The sequence below is a fragment of the Bolinopsis microptera genome, chromosome 9, assembly GCF_026151205.1.
Source record: "Bolinopsis microptera isolate Bmic1 chromosome 9, MBARI_Bmic_1.0, whole genome shotgun sequence".
Taxonomy (NCBI): Eukaryota; Metazoa; Ctenophora; class Tentaculata; order Lobata; family Bolinopsidae; genus Bolinopsis; species Bolinopsis microptera.
The window spans coordinates 16,608,650-16,620,887 of NC_087080.1; the positions used below are offsets into that span (position 1 = coordinate 16,608,650).

At 37.4% G+C, this 12,238-nt stretch overlaps 3 protein-coding genes across 3 annotated transcripts in view; 2 read left to right on the plus strand and 1 right to left on the minus strand.

Annotated features, from left to right (window-relative positions):
• The window catches only part of LOC134820892 (uncharacterized), a 74,362-nt gene that overhangs the window by 41,167 nt on the left and 20,957 nt on the right, over positions 1-12,238 (minus strand). The window lies entirely within an intron of this gene.
• Positions 4,188-9,718, plus strand: LOC134820472 (cysteine protease ATG4C-like). Its single transcript, XM_063830858.1, has 12 exons — positions 4,188-4,493; positions 4,971-5,130; positions 5,273-5,400; positions 5,592-5,904; positions 6,018-6,105; positions 6,255-6,557; positions 6,690-6,864; positions 7,245-7,336; positions 7,512-7,639; positions 8,053-8,205; positions 8,347-8,547; positions 8,758-9,718. Exons 1-12 carry the CDS (start codon positions 4,216-4,218, stop codon positions 8,854-8,856), a joined length of 2,118 nt encoding a protein of 705 aa, XP_063686928.1. The 5' UTR covers positions 4,188-4,215; the 3' UTR covers positions 8,857-9,718.
• On the plus strand, positions 9,943-12,187 carry LOC134820473 (uncharacterized). The gene is made up of 2 exons (XM_063830859.1): positions 9,943-10,048; positions 10,434-12,187. The coding sequence occupies exons 1-2, from the start codon at positions 9,958-9,960 to the stop codon at positions 11,228-11,230; spliced, it is 888 nt and encodes a 295-aa protein (XP_063686929.1). The 5' UTR covers positions 9,943-9,957; the 3' UTR covers positions 11,231-12,187.

Consider the following 12,238-nt stretch of genomic DNA (forward strand, 5'->3'; position numbering starts at 1 on the left):
GAACTTCAAGAAGGTCTGGTGCCAGAGTAAGATCCCCCTACAGAAGAAGCTGAAAGTCTATGAGGCCCAAGTAGTATCTATCCTCATGTATAACTCTAGTTGCTGGGGAATGCCTAAATCGTACTGGGACAAACTAGATGCATGTCACCGTAACCACCTCAGAAAGATCATGAATGTCAGCTGGCCACGCAGTATGATGTCCAAAGATACCCTATACAAACAGAGTAACTCTACCCCTATGTCTGAGCGTGCTGAGTTATCTAGGTGGAAGATGCTAGGACAGATACTGAGGAGCGATGAAAGATCACCAGCTCAAGCTGCGCTGTGCTTTGCTGTCGAGATGTGTAGTGAAGTTGGTAGACTCGGGGCTCACAGACGTAACCTCCTACACCACCTGAAGGTTGACCTCTGGAAGCGTTTCATCTTGCTGGAGTCGTATGATGATATTCTTCATTTGAGAGAACTTGCTAGTAACCGTGGTTATTGGAGTAAATTGTTCGACTTTATACTTGAGTACAAGTCAATTTGACTTTTGGGACATATAATCTTACAAAGGATCACGTTTAGGTTCTAAATTATTTTAGGATTGTTGACATTTGTAAGATTGACATGTTTGATAATTAATAATTAAATATTAAAAAAGGAATTTATTGTGATCTGCATCATCATTGGAAAGCGTCTGATGAGGTGATAAGTAGAATTGAAGGAGATATCTATATGGAAAATAAAGTAAACATAATGATTATCTGTGGTTAAAATAATTTAAGGAGAGTGGTCTTCAAACTTAATACAAAGGTTAAAGTACAGATTGTGCACATTCATGATTTCAGGAGTGTTAACTGTTAAAAAGAGGTTTAGTATACTTTCTGTAGAATTCATTGCCTAAGATTTGCTCCCCTAGGATCTGCATCGGGCTTTAGTTTTAAATTCATCCAAATATGCTTCTTTTGTAGCGCGATGCGTTACTGTGCCGCGCCGCGCACTCAATAAGGCTTCTCTGGCTAGATCGGCGAGATGCGCTACTGTGCCGCGCCGAGCTGCCATGAATTGACATCGTCAATTAAATGCTTCTTTATCAACAAACATTATGCGGGCACACATTTTTAATGCTTTTAGTTCAAGTTTTTTGTTAGAATAGAATTAGAACAAAATGCTCCTCCCCAGACAGTTATACCATAAGCAAGATATTTTTCTAACAGAGTATGATACCATGCGTTTGCACATAATTTTTATTTACAATTTCAATAAATTTGGTAACAAAAGTTGCCTCAAAGTGTAAATATTACAAATTCATCATGAAAAACGATTCAGCCTCTCGCACATTGTTCACATAGCCATGTGTACGTCTACGCGTACTGCGTGAAGCGCTTGTTTCACCTTCGGCGGTCGCGCGCTACTGCAATACAAGCGAGACGGGTCTGGTTAGAGCAACTTACATTGCACATGTTGCTCTAACCAGAGCCCTCTCGCTTGCAGTAGCGCGCGACCGCCGTGAAACAAGCGCGTCACGTAGTACGCATATACACATGGCTATGTGAAACCATTGTTAATGGTCTGGCCCGGCGCGCGCTACTTCGTAGCACTTGCAATCGAGGAGAAAACGGCGCGCTACTTCGAAGAAATTTAGACGAGTAACATCCGTCAACTAAATTCAAATTATAAATAACTCGTGATAGTATGATGATTGATTCTTAAAAACTTAAAATTAAATTAAGCGCTCAAAGGTCCTCGTGACCATGTGATCGCCTTACTGAGGCAGCCAACCGACGCGCTGTTTTATTTTTATGATATGATAGCTCTTCTCAAACACAAGGATATAACTTGTGAACTCGGCTAGTATATATGAAACATTTGTCATGGAGTTGTAGAGGGAGTTATGTGCCTCGCCGGGCTAAAGTAGTGGATGACCTTGCTGTACGGCAAGTTAAACAAGGATCTGAAACTACTAGGTTCCGTACAGACTCAACTCTGCACCCGTGTCAATATGTTCATTGTATGCAAGCCTCTTGATTTATGATATGTTTTGATTGTTACTAATTAATACCAAAGAGCGAAATAGCTTCACCGAAGATATGCGTCAACGTAATTTAAATGAACGAAACAATTTTATTATCAATTTGGTGAGAACCTCGCGAATTAGTCATAATTAAGATTTAAGGATAACCCTGGCCCTGACTTTAAGGAAAGATAAATGTTTTCATTAATTTTTTTTCCATGATAATGGATCTATAATTTAATTTTAACCCTGTGTAATCTTGTGTTATCCCGTGTAAATCCTTGAATTCTTTTCAACGTATTTTTGCTAAATGTATATATACCTTCTAGTCACTCTTTTGCTACTCTAAGTCCCCTAAGATATCTGGTCAAAAGTGTGTGCTAGTTATATGTATAAAATATATTTTTGTCTGCTTTAATGGAGACCGCTGTGTACAGATTGAAAAAGGAACCTGCAATGGCCTTGTATTATAAAATTATTCAAACAATATACACATAATATAGCAATGACCCTATATTGTCTGCTTTAATTGATACTAAATAAAATTGTCGTTTTCTCGAAATTGTTGTTTTCTTGAACTCCTCCCGGCCCTGGAGCTTTAAGTATCGCGGTAAATGGTACATCGTTTTGGTCGCCGCTGGACAGGGCATTCACAGATGTAAGGGTACTTCACCCTCAAGCCCAGTCCAACAGTGACAAGAGCATCTCACAGATGTACAAATCTCACGAGAAAAACAAATAACGTGAGTACAATGACAGAGTCCTCAATGTTGAAAAGGCTACCTTCACGCCATTGGTGTTCAGTACTACAGGGGGAATGGCAACTGAGGCTTCACAGTTCCTAAAACATCTCGCAGAAAAGATCAGCCTAAAGAAAGGCCAACAGTATTGTGATGTGATGTCATTTGTCAGACGCAGACTGCGTTTTGATCTACTCAGAACCTGTATAATCTCTATCAGGGGGTACAGAGGTACCAGAACCCTTCCACCCATGGCAATAAGTGATTTGGACCTTAAACTGATCATCACTCTTAAACCCTAAAAGGTCATGGAGTGCTTGTTGGATGGGGGTCTAAACTGCTTTTTGTTGTGATGTGATTTAGTTGATTTTCCAGATCACACCCAAGAGCGTTTCAGACTGTTGCTCCGAAAATCTGGAACCAACTACCAATTGAAATTAAGACTTGTTCCGATGTTGATCTGTTCAAAACATTATTAAAAACTCACCTGTTTAAGAAAAGTTATGGCATGAGCGATTAATTGACAATATAATAACTTTATGTTATTTGCTTAAACTGTTTAGGATGCAACCTAATGTCATGATCTTTTTGAACTTATTAGCAATTAGACTGTTAGCTCGCTTCACAAGCATGTCATCTTCGTTCCAAAACTTTTTATGTCCTATGCATACACTCCTTGATAATTATCTTGATCTAGTATCTTTGTTTCACACAATAGAGCATAAGTTTTGTGGTTTATCCACTGGGCTTAGAGTTTGTGTTTAAGCTACCAAATTTTATTATTATTATTTATTTTATATATATTATTACAAAGGGTTTTATTTTTACCTCAGTTTTAAAATTTGTACCATTTTTACAGAATTTTTATATAGGGTCATTGCTATATTATGTATATATTGTTTGAATATTTTTCTTTCATATTTAAACATTTTGCTACCAAGTCAGACAAATTCGAGGTAAAAGCACCCCCTTGTCTGAAACACACTAACTGTGTCTTAGAGCTTTAGTCAAGCTTTGGTCGAATGACTTGGTTTTTCTATAACTTCTTCCGTTATCTGTCAGGGAAACTTTTTATCTTGATTTCACCATGATGACCCATGGTCCCAACTGCCTCAACCTACAACATGAAATGATAGATGTAAACTGCTATTCACTTGAGTTGCTTTTTATGGGTTATCCTACAACTGAATATAAACCTTGGTGATAAGCCTACTTTAGCTTATTTTTAAGTAAGCCCACTCAGTATTTTAAATTGAAATGTTTTAAAAATAGCATATTAGTTCTGCGCAGACCATTTTGTTGAAGTCATTGCAATAATTTTTAAAATGAATAAATTATAGTTATAACATTATATAACATTGTACTGTAGGTTAGTAGTTTACTTGTGATAAAGCATACATACATATAAATTTTACATTTTAACCATTTTACCACCTCTTATTTAAACAATAAAATATTTAGGAATGAGAAATAAAGTCCATGTCATCTTATGGAGCTGTGGCTTTCCAATATAGAGGTCATATCCCTGTGGCATTGAGAACAACATATGTATTAGATAACTCAATGCTATCATCCTCTATTCATTCCAAACCTACAACTTCGCAAGGAACTCTAAATCAAGTTAACACTGCTACAGAAGTTGAAGTTGGAAAGGACCCTCTGTCTGACCCTCAGGTTCAAATTGACTCCTTTCTGACTGATTACAGCTTCTGTAATGTAGAGTTGAAAGACTGCTCTAGCCCAAAGCCTGGAACAGCGTGAGTATATTATATCAATTTCAATTGGCCAGCAACTGCTTGAAAACAAGGAGTTTCTCTGGTACTAAATTTAGCTCACAATGGAGTTGAAGACTCTATTTGAAGCAGGATTGTAGAAATAGAATATATTATGCTGCTATTATTGTCAAGTGTAATTTTAGAATTTTAATGAAGGATTAGATTTTTTTACTAACATTGGGAATGAGGGAAAGTTGAAATCAAATCAAAAGATTGCATTAAGTGCAGGATTGCATCCATTGGGCAGGCTAGTAAATATCAAGTTATGACCATGATGTTAATTGGACCTATTATTATTCACTTATTGATGATTTTTAAATGCTATCCAATTGAAATATTGCACTGTGATGAAAATATGCAGTTCAATAAAAGGCATGCAAACAGCTGTTTGTATTTTAATCTAATCGTATTAGCATTTTGTTCAATTGGGGTTTTAGCTTATACTTACCTTTTCTTCAGGTCACCACTTGGGGATACTTCTGGTTACTACATTCCTAGCGATTACCCTAAACACTTGGGGCTTGATACAGAGTTTCAAATAACTGGAAGCAAGGAACCTTACGTAATGGCCGAATTTAGTAATAAAGATGACCTTAATTATTTGGGCAAGCTAAACGAGGTTAGATCAGCAATAGTACAGTACAATAGTATTAATTTTGATTTAAAGCTATGAACAATAATTTGATGTCAATCACTCTTTATCATTGATGATAATTTAAGTTATTGATTATATTAATGATAATTTAATTTGGGTGTTTCAGGTGCCTCCAAAAGGTTCACTGAATTTATCTGCTATTGATGAGTCTCCCGGGGGCAGAATGGAGCACTCGTTAAGAAGCATTCCAGCTTTATACCCTCAGCTTTCTCTTGATACCACTTCCAGTGAGAGGTCAGAGCTCCTTTTGTTCAATACATAATATTTTTATGCTTGTTACGTATAAAACACTTTGATTCGGACAGTTCTTCCAAAAAAAATCGGATAACTTACTTGTAAGATTAGAAAATGCAGCATGATATATTCTTCATTTAATTCCTGAATCTAAGTCTAAACATTTATAATCATTTGAAATTATTTTCCAGTCATTTGTCGTCTGAAGACACTACCTCTGTTACCAAACCATCCATTCCTACCTCTGTGCCTACTGTTGGAAAAAAATTTAAACCTAGAGCAAACCCTTTCAACGACGAACAAACACATCTGAAAAGAAATGCCAGCAGTGTTGCTTACTGTGAAATAGTGAAGCCAGTTGGCCAATTACAACCCAGTCCCAAGCCACACCAACCAACGAAAATGCTGGATAATTTTGTAGAGAGTGAAAGTGTAGCCTCGTCCTCCAGCAGCTATGAGGATCCACCTTACAAATACGATATACCCTCATATCATCCTAAACTGGTAAGAAAAACGTGTATCAGGTTCCTAAATAATAGTCATTTTACTCTTTGTTATTTTTAGTAGAGATTACCAAAAAGTTAGTTGTATTGGATTGACCATGTACTCTTCTGAAGAAAGGGGTCAAGAGCCAAGGACAGACTAGTGACCAGATTGATGAAGTGATGACTCATTTGAAGGGAACCATAAATAATGCAGTGCAATGTAAGTATTCTCATTTGAAGGGGACCATAAATAATTTAGTACAATGTAAGTATTCGAATTGGCTGCCAACGCGAACGTAGTTCAATTAAAATAGCAACATAGATCCTATTATATAGAATAATTATTAACTCCACGCCTTAACCTCCTAGATATTGCCAGCTTGCCGGGTAACAACTTCGAAACTGCCAGCTCTATCTGCTTCCTGGGGAAGTTGTACATAGGAAAACACCACGAAGATGATCGTAAGCTTGAGAGTGATAGTGTTGAGGACGCGCACGGATCATTCCACGAGTTTCTGAAAGATTTCCAGTCTCGTGTCTGGGTGACGTACCGTAGAGGGTTCGCTTGTCTTCAGGGAACTAATCTCAAGTCGGATACAGGGTGGGGCTGCATGCTCCGGACAGGGCAGATGATGTTAGCTACTGCTCTTCAGATACACTGTTTTGGGAGAGGTGACTTTATCCTGCTTCTACTATTCGTGTTGCACATTATTTATATATTGTATTAATTAGTTATTCCATTTGCATTTTGTTTGTGAGTTGATACTGATAAACCTGCTGTTTTGATTCATTTTATTATTTCAGAATATCGCAGAAACACTTCTGGAAGTCAGTATCGGTTTAAAGAGTTAGTAAGACATTTTGGGGATTCTTTTGATCATCCTTTTTCGTTACAACATCTTCTGAAGATAGGTAAAGAACATCTCAATAAGTCTTACGGAGAGTGGTATGGACCGTCAACTGTAGCTTACGTTCTGAGGTGAGCTAGTGTGGGGGGGGGGGGGGGGGCAGTGTGCATTTGTAGCTTACGTGAGCTAGTGTGGGGGGGGGGGGGGGGGCAGTGCGCATTTGTAGCTTACGTTCTGAGGTGAGACAGTGTGCACTTGTAGCTTACGTTCTGAGGTGAGCCAGTGTGCATTTGTAGCTTACGTTCTGAGGTGAGACAGTGTGCACTTGTAGCTTACGTTCTGAGGTGAGACAGTGTGCATTTGTAGCTTACGTTCTGAGGTGAGACAGTGTGCACTTGTAGCTTACGTTCTGAGGTGAGACAGTGTGCATTTGTTGTAACTTCTGTAATACTGTACAGGATCGCTGACATGCGAATTCAATAACTTTCCTACTATTATCTGAAACTTGCAGGGTTTGTGTGGACTACGCTAAAGAGAAGGGAATGCCTGGTTCAATAGTTAACATTACAGATTTCAATGTGTTTACTGCAACAGATTGCATGGGTAAGATTTCTTGGTATTGACTAATTACTTTCAATTCCTTTTACTTTGAACAATAATTAGATAATTGATAGATTACAGTATAATAGAAAGTATTGAATATCGATCACAATGAATTGTGTTAATACAATAAATTTGCAGTTTTCAAGGGAGATATAGTTAAAACTAATATTTGCAGTTTTCAAGGGAGATATTGTTAAAACTGCCACCCTGAATGGAACCCGCACCTGGACTAAGACTCTAGTGCTGATTTCAGTGAGAATGGGAGCAGACGAACTTAACCTGTCATACAGACAGTCAATACAGGTGTGTACTGTGTGTACTGTGTGTACTGTGTGTACTGTGTGTACTGTGTGTACTGTGTGTACTGTGTGTACTGTGTGTACTGTGTGTACTGTGTGTACTGTGTGTACTGTGTGTACTGTGTGTACTGTGTGTACTGTGTGTACTTTGTGTACTGTGTGTACTTTGTGTACTGTGTGTACTTTGTGTACTTTGTGTAGTGTGTACTGTGTATACTGTGTGTACTGTGTGTACTGTGTGTACTGTGTGTTCTGTGTGTTCTGTGTGTAGTGTATGTAATGTATGTAGTGTGTGTAGTGTATACGTAGTGTGTGTACTCTTCCTCGCAATCTAGAGGAAAACTTCAAATTTGCACTATGCCCCATTAACATCTATAGTCTATACTGTAACATCTATAACACCTACCTAATATCCAGGAGTTTCTGATGAGTCCGATGTGTGTTGGTATTATGGGAGGGAGGAAGAGACATTCTCTCTACTTCACTGGTTTCCAAGGCAACAAGCTAATACACTACGATCCTCACACTTGTCAGAATGCTCTCAAAATAAATAGAGATTTCAGTGCCGAGGTTTGTACTCACTACTACTGGAGTAAATATAATGTAGAGTAATGCAATGTAAATATGTCATTCAAATAAGAGGTTCATTGAATTTAGGAAGATAAAATCAGGAAAACAGACACCATCTAATCCCAGGCTTATTTCCTTCAGACGTACGTTTGTATGAAGCCACGAAAGATGTCATTTTCAAAGATGGACCCTTCTTGTACGTTTGGGTTTTACTTGAAGTCTGCAGATGATTTGTTGGAGCTGACACGACTGTCTGAGTCTATGGGGTCTAACAAGATATTTGATCTATTAGATGGTACCAAGGAAGATTACCTGCTACTAGTACACGATCCTTCTGTAAAGGTAAGTGTGACGTCACACCACGTGACATAACGTCACACCACGTGACATGACGTCACACCACGTGACATAACGTCACACCACGTTACATGACGTCACTAGTACACGACCCTTCTGTAAAGGTAATAGTGCTTTATATTTATTAGTATTCGCAAATGATTTATTGCTCTTATTATTACTGGAACAGGTACGATAAATATCATTTTATTGCAGGCATTTGACCACAACGAGAGCATGTTTGATGAAGGAGCAGAGTACGCACTAGCTGAGATAGCCAGCCTGGAAGGAAGTGATTTTGAGTATCTCGAGTAGCTAGCACAAGAACAATGTCATTCGTTTGATTATTGTTTTGATATAGCTGTGATCCTATAATATTGGTGTGTTTGTTGTTGTTGTGGATGCTAATTTGAAAGATTTCGCAGATTTTGATTGAGAATATGGAAGGTGAGAACGACAGATTTTGCCACCAAATTCGTTAGAACCTGTGTATTATTAACATCAGATCGTTCATTGTATAGTGTTTTGTATGAAAATTAAAGCGAGAATTGGGGTGTTTTTATGATGGTACTAATAGAGTATTAGTGCAGCAAGCGGGGCTATTTGTTGGATATTGATTTGTTTATGTTCACTAACAAGGTTAATTACAGCTTCGTGTTGCAGAGTCCTCGTTTCGCTGTTTTTACTTGTTGTAAGTATGCTTCAATTACTGTGTGAGACAGAGTCTTCGTACTTTTGAATGTGATATTTTTGATTTTCGAAGGTGTTAATTTGAAATTGATAAAGCCGCGCAAACTAATTTTGTTAAATATTAACCAATTTCTCATTGCTATGTGAGCTTGATAGCATTCCTGTTGAATCAGAGAATGTTTGTTTGTGTGCAATTAATAAATTTCAAATTTTGGTATGTGGCTAGTACGTTAGATTCTGAAAACTGTTTTGTCAAAAAGGCAATATTAATTTGTAATGGAATTCGCAGTCAAGGAATTTTTTATCTGACAGAGGTTTTGTTTTTGCATAGCTCTTGATTTTTTGGTGGTTTTCAGCCGTTTTGATGAATGAGAGATTAAGCAGTACCAACATAGGAGATTATAATTTTGTTTTGATTAATACAGTTCAGTTTATCAATGTATAAATTCTGCAAATTTGTGAGACAGAAACAATGTGTTTTACTATATTTTAAGTCTTCCAATTGTCTCAAAAAGTAGTCAACATGGGACTACCCCCATTATTGGAGGTGGCCGGGGGGGGGGGGGGGGGGGGGGGGGGGGAGGGGGGGTGCAACCCCAAACATTGTGTTCGTCAAACTTGTTAATAAGTTAATAGGTATTATCTCTTTTCTTATTATATGTACTATGTTAAATGACATATGACTGTTTACAAATCATAATATTTAATACATTTTGTTCTACCAGCATGTCTAGTCGACGGAAATTGTTGGATCTTTTTGAGACTTTTTTAATTGACTGTGACGGAGTCTTATGGCGGGGGGATAAAGCTATAGAAGGTTAGTGATATTTTATCGTAGTAATTCATGAGTCATGACTAGGGGCTTCGATATTTTGGTGGTTCAGACTTGTAGTATTGTGCAGGGGGGGGGGGGGGGGGGGGGGGGGTCGTTAATCCATAACGGTGTAAAAGTCTATGCAAACTCAGCCGAATTATCGGGATATCTGTGATTGAGGGTTAAATGTATTTGTACTACACTATGACGGGGGAGGGGGGGGGGGGGGCTATGACTAATTAGGTTATGTGAAACCCTTCTCCAAAAACTTCTTCATATTGGTCTTGTGCAATGTGCATATAAAGCATTTATTAAGTAACTAAATTTCACCCCTTCTCCCGAACATGGTTTAATATAACTTTTAATATAACTTGAAATGTATTTCCAGGTGCATCCAGAGCGGTACAAGTGCTACAAGCTCATAATAAACAGGTCATCTTTGTTTCTAACAACTGTACTAAAACGGTAGATATGTTTCAACATAAGTTCAAGACAATCTTGAATATTGATAACATCCCCTCAGAAAACATTTTCATGCCAGCAGTTTCGACTGCTATTTACCTCAAAAACAAAATGAATATAAACACAGAGAAAGTTTTTCTAATTGCACAAGATGCATTCAAGACGACTCTGGAAGAACATGGTATACCTTCTTTCGGCTTGGGACCTGTAGGAATCAAACAAGTGCATGAATGGGGGGATTTTGAAGTTGACAAATCTGTAAAGTATGTTATTGTTACTTACGATCCTTACTATTGTCACACCAAGCTAACTGAAGCATATTTGTACATAAAAGAAAACAAGGCCGAGTTCATTGCTCCTGATTGTGACAATTTCTTTGCTGTGTCCTCTACAAGAAAAGTTCCTGGATCACTTTCCATGCAAGCTGGCTTGTCCGCTGTTCTTGAAGAGAAGCCCAGAATAATGGGGAAACCTGACCCATTATTTTTTGAACTGATTCAGAAAGAACACGGAGAGATGAATCTTTCTAAGACGATTATGATAGGAGATAACTATAACACAGATATTAAATTTGGGTTCAATTGTGGAATCAGTACAGCACTGGTACTGACTGGTAATACAAAGCCCGAGGATATTGCAAGTTTTGGGGGAAAACAACCTGACTTTGTGTTGGGGGGATTGGGCGACATAAATGACGATTTAGAGAATAAATTTCATGTTTAGCTAGATTTTTAGCACCTTTATGTTTGAGATATGTAAATTGTTTCAAGTTTTTAGTAGATTTGGTCGTAAGTTTTTGAATTTATTATTGTAACAGTTAGTTCTTCTTTTTATCCGATTTTTACAGAGTAAATATTTTAGGAGTGAACTTTTGCAAATAATAAAATATAAAACGTTTCTGATTTTTTAACCACCAGCATGTCAAGTGGACGAAAATTGTTGGAACGTTTTGAGATGTTTTGAATTGACTGTGACGGAGTCTTATGGCAGTGCACTCGAAATCTGTTTAGTAAAATGTATCGTTTGTATGTAAACGTCTTATGATAGAAAAAAACATTATTATTATATATAAAACATAATGCTGCTAGATTTATCTTTGGTCTTTACGGAAAAAAGATACGTGAACCTATCATGCCTTACCTCAAAAAGCTCCACTTTCTGCCTGTTCGGTTCAGAATTAAGTTCAAAATATCACTTCTGGTCTTCAAGTGTCTTAATAACATAGCCCCTCAGTACTTACAAGGACACGTCAATCTAAGGGAAGTACGAAGACAAAGTTCCAGACTAGATGATGACTTTTATTTGTTGAAAGTTCCTCCTGCTCCTCATTTCAGACGAACAGATGCTGCATTTATGTTTTGTGGACCAAAAATTTGGAATGAACTACCCTACTCAGTGAGATCATTATCATCTGTAGAATGTTTTAAAAATGCCCTAAAGACGTTTTATTTCCAACTAGCTTTTGATAATATTTCTAATATTTGTCCATAATGTCTGAACTGATATGAAAGTGCATAATTTTAGTAACTTCATACAAATATTTGTTCATAAATTCTGAACTGTTTAAAAAGTCCATAATCTTGCTATTTCAACACTAAGTCTCGCTTGAATGACTTTAATGTACATCTTTGTTGGGTATATTTTAATGCCGAAGCGTGTAATAAATGTTAGAATTTATTTATTTATGTATTTATCTTTATAGATCCAAATGTTTCAGTGCTGCAGCTGTAG